Source organism: Phaethon aethereus (genome assembly GCF_964289735.1).
Source record: "Phaethon aethereus genome assembly, chromosome: 18".
Classification (NCBI taxonomy): domain Eukaryota; kingdom Metazoa; phylum Chordata; class Aves; order Phaethontiformes; family Phaethontidae; genus Phaethon; species Phaethon aethereus.
In genome coordinates this window covers 9,943,486-9,957,058 of record NC_138594.1, presented here as the reverse complement: position 1 = coordinate 9,957,058, position 13,573 = coordinate 9,943,486, and the positions used below count along the sequence as shown (strand labels likewise).

Here is a 13,573-nt window from a genome sequence, read left to right as displayed (position 1 = left end):
GAAAGCATTGTCAGTCACTCCTCTCCCCCCAAATAAACAAGCAAAAAACACTGCTTTATGGCAATTTTCATTAAAAAGTTTTGAATTTTAAATTTAAGATGCTGGGGGGGGGGGGTGTCATTAAAAAAAAAAAAAACAACTTTAATTTTGCATGTCTAAATAGAAAACTGCTTTTTTGTGAGTAAACCTAAATAAAAGTATTTGGAAAAAATACCTCCTCACAGAAAAAAAAGCATTATTAATAATTTCTTCCCCTCTTCAGAGTCAAGGGGGGGAAACACTGACCCCTCCCTCGCACTGTTTGCTGTCACACTCCACCACCCCAGAAACAAGAGACTTGCAGAATCCCAGTCCGTGAATTCCCAACTGCTCTTTCTCCAGAGTCTTCTTTTGCTCTGCTGCTCTCCTGGGAGGTGGTGAATGCAGAGGCCTGTGTGTCTCAGCTGAGAGGATGGCTACCAAACTTCAGTCCCAGCCCACAAGTCACAAATGCACAGGGCACGTGAGTCTTCAGCCACCCATTTCCACTCTAAGCACACATAAGGCCAGGTCATACCTCCCAGGGAGACCTGCAACTGTTCTGAGCTTCAGCACACAGGCTTTCTTGAGTTATTAAGACTGTCCTCATGTTTCACACGGATGCCAAATCAGAGCTAAACAAAACACTCCCCTCTCCTATCAGCACAGAGCTGCTGGGAATAGCAACCTTGTTCCATGACAAACAGCATCTTGCAATTCACTGCAGGGCTAATTGCATTGCATTGCTGATATAAGGCTCAAGGAAGACGTCAGCTCCTTGGCTTTGCCCACAGGCAACAAGGACATTATTGATTTATTCAGGTCTTAAGACTAGTTGTCACAGGTTGCATTCTCTTTGATAATAAAGCCTTACAGACAAGGCTTAAATTTCAGCTGCAGCCCTAATTGAAACATAGCTAATTATTGAAGGGCTGTCTTTACAGCCCATTCCCTTGTGACTGGGGTAATGTTCTATAAATCCAACAGTCAAACTCGCCCCTCCCTTAAAAAGGAAAAAGAAGGGGAAAAAAACCCCACCCATCTACTATTCAAGCAAGTCCAGTGGGAAATTACAGATGCCTCTCTTTGAGCTCGAGGTAGCTACCAGCCAAGAGCCCCATCCCACAAGGACTCAATGACTTCAAAGGATGCTTGTAGAATCAGACTCCAAATTAAGGCCAGCGTTTGAGACGGAGGAGAATTCAAAGCGGCCGAAACAAACATTCAGCCCAGACCACAAGCAATTTAGTTTGCATCCACCTTTTGAGTGGCAGCATATGCTATGAGCCCCAGCAAATTCAAATACACCACACAATTTAGGTGGGATCAACAATTACAGTCATCTAATTCCCAACTGCCAGCTTGCTTTGACTGTACAACAACAAATGTACTGCAGTCCAGACACGTGGATCAGCAGTTGGTCACAGCTAACCGGGTATAAATGAGCACTCATCAGAACAGACAGTCCGGTTATTAGCTGAATGATAACAGGACCCCCAAGGATACCAAGGACATCCTTTCACAGAGACTGCACCACAGGTTTTGGCTTTGCAGTTCAGCCAGACACAGAAGCAAGATTATCGCCTCATAAAGCAGGGACGAAATCCCATCCGAACTTTTTAATATTGCCAGGATGATGCCAACATCAGAGTAAGCTCCCTTACAGAAGGTGACATTTAAACGCACACACAACAGCACAAAAGTTTATGACATCAAGAGGGTGCTGCAGTTTAGAAGCAAGTCAACCCTAGAAAAATCCTTCAGTTTGTAGCTGCTTCACATTTCAACCTGGCAGACGGAAGGAATACCACAAAGCAAACATGTCAGTTAAAGCAGCTAAAAGTAACATTTACAAACTAGAATCCTCAACCCAAATTCTAAGCTATAACTCAGAGCTCTACAGAGCTGTGCTGATTTCAGCCGCCTACAAATCTGACCCAAGGCATTTACCTGATACAAGCACAGTCTTTGGTACAGGAGCAGATACTTTGCTAATTCTTTGCAAGTTTAAAGCAGCAGGTCCTCCCCTGGAGGATGTAACCCTGCAGAAGTTAGTTCAGCAGCTGGAGAGCCGTTTCAAAGAACACAGTGCTGGTTTTACAGGTCCTAGTTTGCCTGCCTCAAAGAGGAGAAGATCCTTTAATCCACAGAGCAAGGACAGGGCAACTGGCATCAAACAGAGCACCTGCTGCAGCACCTGGACTCAGACCCTGTGCTAAGAGGGGTGGCCAGGCTGGGCCTGCTTATATCCCTGGCCACTCTGAAAAGGAATTGAGAGAGAGTCCCAAAGCAGTAGTGATAATTATCACTTGCACACCAGCATCCTGGGAAGGGGGAGCATGGAGCACATTACTCCTAGGCTGTATTTTAAATGCAGGGAAAATCTAGTACAGCGGAAATTAGCTGGAGGTTAGACTCTTCGCTCACAAGACAGACACAATACATCAGTTGTTCACATACCTGATCAAATAGGACTTTCCAGTGCTGAGAGGCAATGCATAAGGGAGGAAAAAGAAGAGAAAGAATGTTTAAGAGCAACGACATTAACATGCAGTAAGCCGTAGAAGTATATTCTAACAGAAATAACCAAATGATTTAGTGCCATTTCCAACATCCTTCTTCATCCCAGAATCACCTACCCTTCCGGGGGAGGAGGCAGGGGGAATCTACCAAGCACAGGGAGGACAGTTTTCATTTACAAATCCAAATTAGGATGAACTCAGAACATTCATGTGTTAATTCTGTTTTCTCTCGCTTTGTCTACTTGCAGGCAAGCAAGGAATAAAAGGCTTTTCTACTCCCAGGGATCAAGAAAGCTTGGTGTATATTCAGGGGAGGGAGGAGTTAGCAATGGTTTTTCAGATCACTTTCTGAGGTCCTGTGGCCCAGCACTGACCCACACATCGCCCTGTTAGTTCTCAGAACCTTGTTCTGCTGCCTGCTCCTAATTCTGGCAGGGACTTGCTACAAGGTCTTTGATAACCCATGAGTTCTTTGAGCGTCACATGTCCACATCTGAAAAACAGGTAATTGGTCTCACACAAGGTGGAAGGGGGAAGGCTGGGGAGAACCCATTACAAGGATTTACCCCACAACTTTTGTTCTAGGAGATTTGCCTTAAAAGCTCTGTATAGGAGGAAGCTCCGCTTCAACAGAGATGACCATGTGAACACTCCACAAGCCCTTGTCACTTGGGAAAAGGAAAAAAAAAAAAAAAGCTGGCAACTGGCTCCAATTTATGCTTTGTAGAAAGACCAATGTCAAGTCACCTCCCTCCCCCAGGCTTGCTGCCTCACAGTCCCATGAAACAGAGGAAATTCCTGATGAATTGTTTAAGGCTCTCTCTCATCTCTCCTGGATTTGGGGCCAGCTGAAAAAGAGCAAATTCCATGGGGCAACAGTGAGGCAACCACTGGCTTGTGATCCCCAGAAAAAGCCTTGCACATTTCCAGCTCTCCTGTCTGAAGTGTTGTTCAGCACAACACTTTGTTTCTGCCAGAAAAGCCAAATGAGAAAAATAACAAACATAAGACTCATACAAGCAAATCTCCTCACTGTGCTATATGCAAAGCAGAGCTCCAGTGAGAGTCTTATCTAGTCCTGGAAGAACATTGCCTTTCACACGGTAGGCAGGTCCAAAGCAGAATTGACTGGACAGACAGTGAGATATCAGGCCACTGATTTAATTCCATCTAATGAGTTAAGTTGTTGGCTTCCCTCCTCCCCATGCCTCTATCCATTTATAAACTCCCGTTTATCATCATAAATCAGCCTAGCACTTTGAACAGAACATTTTGGGACTGCCTGAATCCTGGCTTTGTGCAATGCTGCTCCGAGAGCTTTAATGACATCACAGCTGAGTTGTTACACACTGTCAAGCCTGTGACAGCCAAACCTCCACTACGTAATATTTTTGTGGTTAATAGCACACAAAGAACTGACCTTGTGTCAGTTCTTGCTGGCCAAGCCCGAGAGCTTACATCAAGCTTTCAAATGTAATAATAACAGCAGAAAATCAACCCCCAGTTAGGCCTCGGGGGGGGACAATGCTCCTAGCACAGCGCAGGTTGAATTTTCAGAGATGATGCTCTGTAGCCTGCTTGTTTCAGCAGGAAATCTTGGCAGTGGAGGAGGAGGGCATTTACACCACTTCCTGCTCTTCTGACTTGCAGATGATATACGATACCTCAGGCTTCTGTCACATCATCTATTGCCAGGTCTCAGCAGCTTCCTATAACCCATGCAACTGCAGGCTCTAGCTCCATTTTGTTGATTGCAGAAAAGAAGGTACCAGAGTCAAATAACAATGCAGATCCCAGCGTAAGTAACGGCGAGACTCTGCGAGCTGGATCAGACCCAGGCTGTCTTACCTCAAGGTCAAGCAGCAAGTCAGCAGTGGAACTAGGATGAGAATCTAGATTTCACCAAGAAAAGCTCATGGTCTCTCTCCTGTCTCAGGAGCCCAATCCTATCAGGGGCTCAGCACTTCGGCATCTCCTGGGCCCCTGGCAGGACTGAATTGCTAATGGCTGCATTCGTGTCAAGGCTGGAGTAACTCCAAGGGACCGATGTGTACCACAATAGGAAATATTTCTTGTAGACCATCCAGACAAGTACAAAATTTGTCAGGGAAGGAAAAGTCACATTCTGAGGTAAGCAAGCACTGGGATTTGGAAACTCAAGACTGTGAAAGCTTCTGGAAAGTCACCTTTTCTGAGTGACACATGCCTCGGGGTCAGGCAGGCTCCTCTTAGGACTGTCTGGCAGTGTTATCGCAGAGGTCAAACTGCATCACACGTTCCCTCCTGACTGTACAGTGCTCAGGAACACAGCCTGGGGAATGCAGCTCTACCACGCGACTGCACTTCCTCTGCTACCCTCTGGGAGGAAAATCCAACAGCAACCGAATTCTAGGTGATTCAGAAGGAAGGGCTGGGGGATGAGGAGCAGACACTGTCCCTAAACAGACCCGGGTGGGTTCCTCCAGCAGTGTCATAAAAGTAGAGGGGAAAGGGGATGTGCCATTGCTGGAGGCTTAGTTCACAAGTGCCCTTTTCACGCCGGTGCAACCCCAGAGACAGAACCCACTTCAGAAAGACATTTAGTATCATCACTGCTTCATCCCTCCACAGGCAGGAACAGATCCAGCGCTTACCTCTGCAGACTGAGCACTTTGCACAGTCCTCATCCCAGCAGAGTTTGCTGGGAAGCAGAGCTGCAAGCAGTCCTGGGATGCACCAGGAATGCAGGATCTGCTCACGTTCGCTCCCTCCCAGACAGGTGCACAGCGAGCTCCTATCTCCGGGACCGGCAGATGCAGAACTACCGCCTCAGCTCTGCAGGCTTTGCTCTCAGCCTGGCAGGAGCAGATTCAAAGCACGCAGGACCACTTGGTGTCCTTCCAGGCTGGATGAGCAGCAGCAGAGACCCCGTGCCAAGTTATCCCACCCTCAGGTGCAATCAGAGCTTAGAGGGTGGAGAGCAGCCCTGCCGAGCTGGGGAGGGGAGGAGAAGCAAAAAACTTCCTCGGCTGTTTGTTGCTCGGGGATTGGAGAGAGAACAGGCTCCCAAGAGAGGGAGCGTTCCACATCTGTCGCCCTCCGGGTGGCGGGGACTCTAGAGAAGCTCTCCGTCCCCGGGAAGCCCCTCAAGCCCAGGCGTCAGCCCCTCTCCCGCCTGCGGAGCCACCCCCTCCCCGGCAGCGCGGCTGCGGGCGCGGACGCCGAGCGGGGCGGCAGCCTGTGCGGGCTCGGCAGGGCCGAGAGCGGAGCGGCGGCCCTGGGGCCGGAGGCGGGCCGGCGGGGGCCGCAGCCCGCGGGCAGGGCGGTTTTCCCTCGCCCCAAAGGGTCATCAGCCCCATTCCTCCCCCCATCCCGGACTCCATCTGTAAACAGCTTGAGCCGATTAACCCGGCCCGGCGGAAAGGGGGGAAGACCCCGAGCAAAGGAAACTTACGTCCTCCGCGGCCATAGGTAGGACATCCTCGGAGTCCAGCACCTCGATTTCCTCCGCCTCCGAGCTGGCAGCCACAGCAGGGGAAGAGCGGGCGGGAGGCTCCGGCAGCCTGTCTCCCATGCTTGGAAACGGGCCCCCTCCAGCCCCCGCCCTCCCCTTCCCCAGATCCTTAAAGAAATTAAACCTAGCTGCTGCTTGGCAAACTTTCAAGCGCAGCCGAGCCTTCCTTCATGACTCCCGCAGCCGGGAGGGGAGGAAATCCTCCATCCAGGGAACATCCAATTACCGCGGGCAGCGCCGGCGGACGGCATCCCGGCGGCCGGCCCGGGCAGGTGACCCCTCCCCGCGGCACGACCAGCCTAGGGGCTCCTGTCCTCCCCAGCCCGGGAAAGCTGCGCGTCCTTGGGGACGAGGCCTCGGAGGCAGCGCCCGGAGCTGCCGCGGGAGCGGGCTGGGCGACGGCGAGGCGGGGGGAGCCCCGGGTCGCCCCTGCCCGCGGCCGGGGGAGGCGGCGCGGCCCGCCCGGGTACCGCCTCCCCCCCCGCAGCGACCCGCCGGGTGGGGCAGTTCCGCGGCGGGGCCCGGCAGGGCTCAGCCCCCGCTTGCTGCCCTCGCCCCCTCCGGTCCTGCTCTCCGATGCCGGCCATGGGGATCCTGACGCCCCCGGGCTCGCCAAGCAAGGGCGGGCAAGTTGGCGAGGCGTGCCGAGTGATTTGGGCTTCCTGGTGCTAACCGCTCCGTCCCGGAGAGCCTGGCAATGCCGGGTGCTGTAGAGTTTTAAATTCTTTACCATAATTATTTGATCCTATATATCAAGATGGGTATCTTAGCCATCTGGAGCCTGGAGCTGGAACTTGAGGAATGCCTTGACTGAAGGCAAAAATCCAGCAGTTTTAGCTTCTTCCAGTCAAGTACGGAAATAGCAGGTTGGCAAGGGGGAAGGGCAGGCAGAGCCAGGCTGAGCCGCACGGTGCCAGGACCTCTGCTGCACCGACAGCCAAAGCCAGACAGAGCCCGGAGTCAGAGCAGAGCCGGCCCAGCACCACCAGCCACGTTTCCTTGATGCGACAGCTCCAACACCAGATCAGACACACCTCAACCACAGGGACAGAGACAAGCTAGAAGTCCCTCTTTCCCCTACAAATTTGTTTAAAAAAACCTAAACAACAAAAAAAGGCAAAACCCCCAGGTACAATTACCTCTGGAAGAGGCACAGCATCTTCCATCCAGCAGCAGAGCATACAGTAGAGACTGGTTCCCCATCCACAGCTGTCACAAACCCTATACTGCATATTACCTTTGATCTGGATCAAATTTATCCCACACAGTGATGGGAAACCACACGGGCCCATACTCTTAGCCACTGGCTCCTAGCTTCTTAGTTACTAAAAGATTTTTCTGCAGGAAAAGGGAAACAGTGCCAAGTTCTTTCCACATGAGCTACACCTACCTACAGCCACCAGAGAACAATGGGTTTCCACATCTTAGCATCCTGCATGGCTGGCACTAATTTAAGGTCAGGGCCAAAGGGCTAAAATATCATCCCACACAGCTGAGCAAGGTCAAATAAAGGGAATGATCTCCTCTGTCTCCCGGTCTGATTCCTTGGAAGGAACAACAGAAGAACTCAGTCCTGTAAATGATCCATATAGGGGCAACAAATGAAAGAGTTAACATGATAACCTTATTCTGTCGTACTGCCCAGATGCCCCATCCTGAACAAATATTAGAAAGGAATCTGTTATCTTCAAGGAGTGCTAAGGTAAAAAACTTCCTTCTGTTCATGGTTCTGAGCCCAGCTGATCACAACCCTAGCCAAAAGATTTTTTTCAAAGAAATGTCCCTTCCAGCATTTTGAAGATTTTAGCTAAACTTTTAAAGCAACTGCAAGAAGCAAATCCAGCACCTTTGGACCCGAAAAGCAGAACTTGTCTACCTGGGGATTCAGGTGGGAAAAAGACAACAAAATACAAGGTCTACAGGGGTCTCCCATGCAACTGATGAACAAGAGGGCTTCTCTCCCTGTAATGAGCAAAACTGTCACCGTCAGTTAAACAGAGCAGACCTTCTTCAGGTTTAAAGGCAATTCCTTCAGCACAGCATCTGCTTCTCGCTTGTCTAATGCCTGTCCAGCCTGCTCTCCCAAAGCATAAGAACAGGCTACCAAATCCAGCACTTCTGAGAAGCACTAACCCATTTTACTCATACAACACCACCCCTGCCAAAATATTACAGGCACTAAACAGCTATTATAAAAACAATCTCTTTTTGATTAAAAAACAAAACCTCATCAAAACTTCAAAACAGATGGATAAGCAAAAATATGCTATGCCAACAGAAAGAAACAGCAATCATTTAAAGATGTCTGTAGGGAGGAGGGAGGTGAGTTTTTTTAAAGTAAAGAGAGCATAAATTAGCTGAATTTCAGGGGTAACAGGTTCCACACAGTTGGGGACTGCCATGTCAAAAGCTCTGTATCGCCTCTGATTCCAGATGCTAGTGGGAAAATGCTAACCATGAAGTCTAACATAAATGCAATAAACAACAAGAACTCCAAAAACCTTACCTTAACACCAAACTCCCACTAAACAGGAAACCGCTGCAAAATTACAAGTTCATTTTTCTCCTTTAAGGAATGTTTTTCACTAGTGGTAATGATAGCTTTTTTTTTTCCTGGGAAATATCTCTGCACATTGCACATATGAGCTAGTGCTATGCTATAATTGTCACAGAAAGGAAATTAACAGTATTCTAATGAGGAGTTTTGTTACAGACAAATTATCATCTTCCAAGTCTGTGAGAGCCTCCTAATTTAGACTGTCATTTCTCCCTACTGCATACGCTGGTGACTCTACCTTGGAAAACAGTAATTGCTAGAGAAACTAGGGAGCCGTGGGCCACCACAGAACAGATGCAGACAGAACACAGAAGGGCTTCAGAAGAAACTTAGACAGAAAGAACTTGAGATAATAAAACATTTTCACATTCAGTCATGTAGGCAACCTTTCATATTCCTAATATGCCGAACAAAATGTAGATATACATCCTTCCTGTATTAGAAGTGGCTAAAAAGGTCAGCTCATGAATATGCAATAAAAAGCCCTCAAAGTAGGGGCCCAGCCAACATGTTAGCTAAGCCTCCTGGAGCAAATCAACACAGTTTGGTCATGGGTCCTTTTTCCACCCAAAGTAGCCCCAGAGGGCTTTTACAAAACTGGCCAGCTCTCACAATTGGAACTAAATGGAGCAGCCTACCCAGCTTGATTACTGCACCGGAGCTCAGCCAGCTGGCCAGCCCTGGAAGGCAACTTCTGAAGCAAAATGCAGGGTTTTGGATCAGAAGCCAAAAACACTGCACCCAAACACACAACCCTAGCAAGAAGTTAGATAGCACGTACAAAAGTAGGACTGGATCAGACCAGTCAGATCACCCCATTCAGACTCATAAAAATGGCAAAAAACCCCCTTTAAGTACCACAAACAGTATGAGATTGGGGCTTAAACTGTGTCCAAAAGGTAAAAGTGGCAAAGGGCTCTTTTAGTGTCAGTAATATTCCTTATGGCTGGGACAATATAAGCTCACCTTTTAGGATCAATATGAATTAGGCTGTATGCGCTTCCTTTTGGTTTCTCCCCAATTCATGGATACTTTCCCTTCTGCAGAGAAGGAATAGTGGGAAAAAATAAGGTCCAATCTCTTCTCTGATTTCTAACTCATGTTCACAGAATCACAGAATCACTAGGTTGGAAAGGACCTTCAAGATCATCAAGTCCAACCGTTAATCCAGCACCACTCCTGACCCTACCTATTTTCAAGTCCAGCACTGAAAAAATAGACTCTAATCTTTCCACCTGCTGCTCTTTTGCCCCAGTAGCTGTTACTGGTTGCATCTGGTTCTAATTGTCTTTTTGGTCACAGCTGGGGAAATAATTAAATCTGCCACTAATCCTTTTTTTGGGTGGTTGTCTTAAGAGGGAGCTCTCCTATCAGGTCAGCCCTACAGTATTTAAAATGTGTCTCTGCTCCTTTTTATGAGGGGATCACAGCACACATTGGTAGGTTCATTCAAAATTAAAAGAATTGTTTGAAATGGAGACCAGTTAGTAACTCAAGGCTAATTTCCACTATAAAATCAAGTCATGCTTACAATTAATCCTGAACTGACAAGCTTTCAGACAGGAGACCAAAGCTGAGGGGTGAAGGATGTGTCTCCAAGGAAGATGAATCAAGATCTTTGTCCTCTCAGTGACTTTACAGCACGGCCAGGCGATTCACACATCAGACTGAACAGGAAGGGGAGATCGAGTCTGGCTTTGGAAAATACAATGAAAGAAGTTGTTAGGAAACCAACAGGATCAGAGGAAAGAAAACAAATCACTGTTAAGAGAGTGTGACAGTGGAGTTCATTGGGCTGCTGCTCCTTCTCCCCACCAACCAGCACTTGATGGCAATAGCTCAACTTTTTGGACCTTATGTGCTCCATGAGTAGAATAGTTTCCCCTCACAGCTACTATAAGCCTCACAGGATCCAGGAGGTCTTGGCCAGTGACACAGTGAACATCGTATCTCTCACCTAGGTGGCACAGCTACATGGGTTTTTTCAGAGAACACCAGCCACCCGCCCAAATGGAGCCGCCACAGTTAGATACCAGGACTTGTGTTCTCTCCTCAGCTTTTAGTCTAAGCAAATCCCACCCCCCAAGCCAATGGAGAAGGCCTGATTTTATAGAAGCGCGTTGTGATCGGTTCTGTTCTTCACCTGCACACTGGCAGCCCCAGGAGGCCTCGTCGCAGGGCACGCACATTTCCCTCCTGCGCGGCACGAGGCGCCTCAGCGCTGCCGGCTGGACACGCGTTTTCCTCAGGGGCGGTCAGGCCGCGGCTGTGTGGGACGGCCCAGGGAGCCCACCGCGGCTCTCCCCCGCGGCCTCCGCGGGCTGCCGGAGCCGTTCCCCACAGCGAAGCCAGGCCCCACCGGCCCCGGTACCGGGCGGAGCCGCTGCCCTGTCAGCCCTGCGGCAGCGCGCCCCCTGGCGGCCGCGCCCGGCGGCTCCTCCCTCCCGCCGGCAGGACGGCCTTATTTTCGTGTTTCCATGGAAACGCGTCTCTGCTAATGCTTGTGGGGTGATGAGCACAGCGCGTGTTTAATTAACGTGAAAATATTCACCAAACAACAAACACTTTTTCCTAAAGTGGTAGCAATCTTACAACCCTAACAGCAGCCATTTACAGCGACACAGCAATTCTATTAGCTGAGCCGAGAAGCACTCGACGGCTGGCCGACGTGCGACAGGCCCAGGCCGACGTGCGACAGGCCCAGGCCAGCGCGCCAGAGCCAGCGTTTCCTTCTGCGCGCCCGGCACGTGCAGCCACGCTGCTGTGGCAGGGCTGTGCGCATGGCACAGCCCAAATGGGAGGCCCGCTGCTCCCCGGAGCCAGTGGCTGCCGCACCAGTCTCCCCCCTCCCCAAAAACTACGGCCACAGGCTCGCCAGCTGCATAATAAAACACAAGCCGCTCATGGGAACAGCGGTTACAACACTCTAGTACTCAGCCCAGATGATGAGCTGTGTCGTTAAAATAATACTGAAGAGATTTCTATGTGAGGGTACTTATGGAAGGCGAGTGGCAACCATAACTGTAAATCCAGATCATGGTATCAGATATTTAGAAGTGTTTTGGAGCCAACAGCCGCTAACTGGTTTAAAATAGCGGACCCTCCTCAGAACGACCTCAGAGATGCACCAGGCAGCGCTGCAGGGCCATCAGTCTCTGAAAAGGCACTTCAGCATCAATGCATTGGCAGTCTGAGATAAATCTGTGAGAAATGAAGTCCTGAAATATCCTTTCAGAAGTGCATTGGGGGGGCACAACATTAAGATCTGCTAAGTTAGAATTTCCCATCAGGAAAACAAACAAAAAAGTGTCAAGGCATGTAAATATCTAGTCTTCCCTGCTTGTTTGGATGTTAAAAGATCAACAGGCCCAGATGAGCAGTCAAAGATCCCTGCAGGTTAAGCTACACTGTCACAGCGGTCTTCCTTCTTATTTTCTGTCACAATCTGGTCTCCCTCTACCAAGGCAGGCATGTTGTACCTGCATGGCACCAAAAGCTCCTGGGAAGTTCTGTAAAAGTTTAGGGACAGGGAAACATTTACTTGCTCAGGTCCTTGGTTCAAAAGCTCTATGTAACACTGATGCATTTATTTTCAGCATCATGGTTGTCAGAAGAAATCTCACACAAACAGAGTAGGAAATAGTGTTCAACTACCCGAGGAGCCTTCCATGAGCACTATCCACAATGACATGCAGTAACTGGCACTTGTGAGGCCGCGCTTGCTATGTCCAGTTTCAGGCTTCCCAGTACAAGACAGACATGGACATACTGGTGTGAGGCCGCTGGCAGACGGCCAGTGAGATGGGTACGGAGCTGGAACAGGAAATAGAGAGGCTGAGAGAAGAGGTAACCTTGTTCAGTCTTAAGAGAACGTTCATGTGGGGAATGTACTTTCTGTGGTCTCCAGCTACCTAGTGGGAAGAGGTTAAAGAGAAAATCTCTAACGATCACTTTCCCAGGGAAAATTCTAAGTTTTTATAGAACAGCATACTTTTCTGGAGAGGTGTGTATCAGTCCTCTTTTCTTCAAAAGCTTTTAGAAAATTAATAATTTTCTAGATTGTGTGTAATAGCTTCCAGATGGGGAGTTTTCTAACCTTCTGTTGCTAAAACTTTCTCATTCAGCTCCTCTCACCTCACTTCCAGAAGGTCAGTGTAATAGACAGGCATTAGCTTTCCCAGACAACCCACTGAACTATTTACTTTCTTCTCCCACTCTATTTTGTCCTTGACAATAAATACAAAGTTCATGGTTGACCATGCATTTATGTTCCTACTTTAAAATATCACAGAAGTCACTTTTGTATTCTGATAAAAATTAGAAATAAACCTCTAGTGGAGGCAGCACAGTCATAAGACAAATCAAAGAAACTACATAGCCAAGACATTTAAGCTCCAACAACTAAGGGCACTTAGTTATTCTCTCATATAACGTTTTATAAGGACCACCTTTCAGGGCAGGAGATGGGAAAAAATAAAAGAAACACAAACACAGTACACAGTTATTTTATTGAAATACTTGAAAAGGCCAGCAATGGAAAAATAGGTCTGTCATGAGGAATTAACGTTTGATTTACTTGATCATTAAAAAAGCTGTGTCTATAGGTAATTCTAGCCAGTTACAGAATGCACTGTGATCCATGCAACTAATATGCTACAGCAGAATAGGCACTGTGTACTATTTTAGTTCTATCTTATACACAGCTTTCAACAGGTATGATTGACAGATGTGAGAAATTAAACAGCAACACTTCTCATATTATAAACATTTACAATATACAAATTTGCTCATCTGATTCATAAGGGTTATAAAACACAACATAATGGAAAATGAAAAACATGAGTTACAGCTTATGAAATTGATCTGGCAGTTTTTGAAGTTTGCGTTTTTCCTTCTAAAAGAAGTATCAGACTGCTAAATTTGTCACTGGTCATGTAACATACAAAATTATAGGCCAGGACAGCAACAGTGACTTTTTCTTGA

General features: G+C 48.2%; 1 protein-coding gene across 1 annotated transcript in view; it reads right to left on the bottom strand.

Moving 5' to 3' along the window:
* RHBDL3 (rhomboid like 3) overlaps positions 1 to 6,093 on the bottom strand; it is a gene marked incomplete at both ends in the record, with an annotated part of 66,144 nt that extends 60,051 nt beyond the window's left edge. Inside the window, 2 exons of the mRNA XM_082008153.1 lie at positions 2,479 to 2,502; positions 5,974 to 6,093. Of these exons, the coding sequence (XP_081864279.1) occupies positions 2,479 to 2,502; positions 5,974 to 6,093 (144 nt within the window). The remainder of the gene's footprint in view (positions 1 to 2,478; positions 2,503 to 5,973) is intronic.
* Positions 6,094 to 13,573: the final 7,480 nt, after the last annotated feature.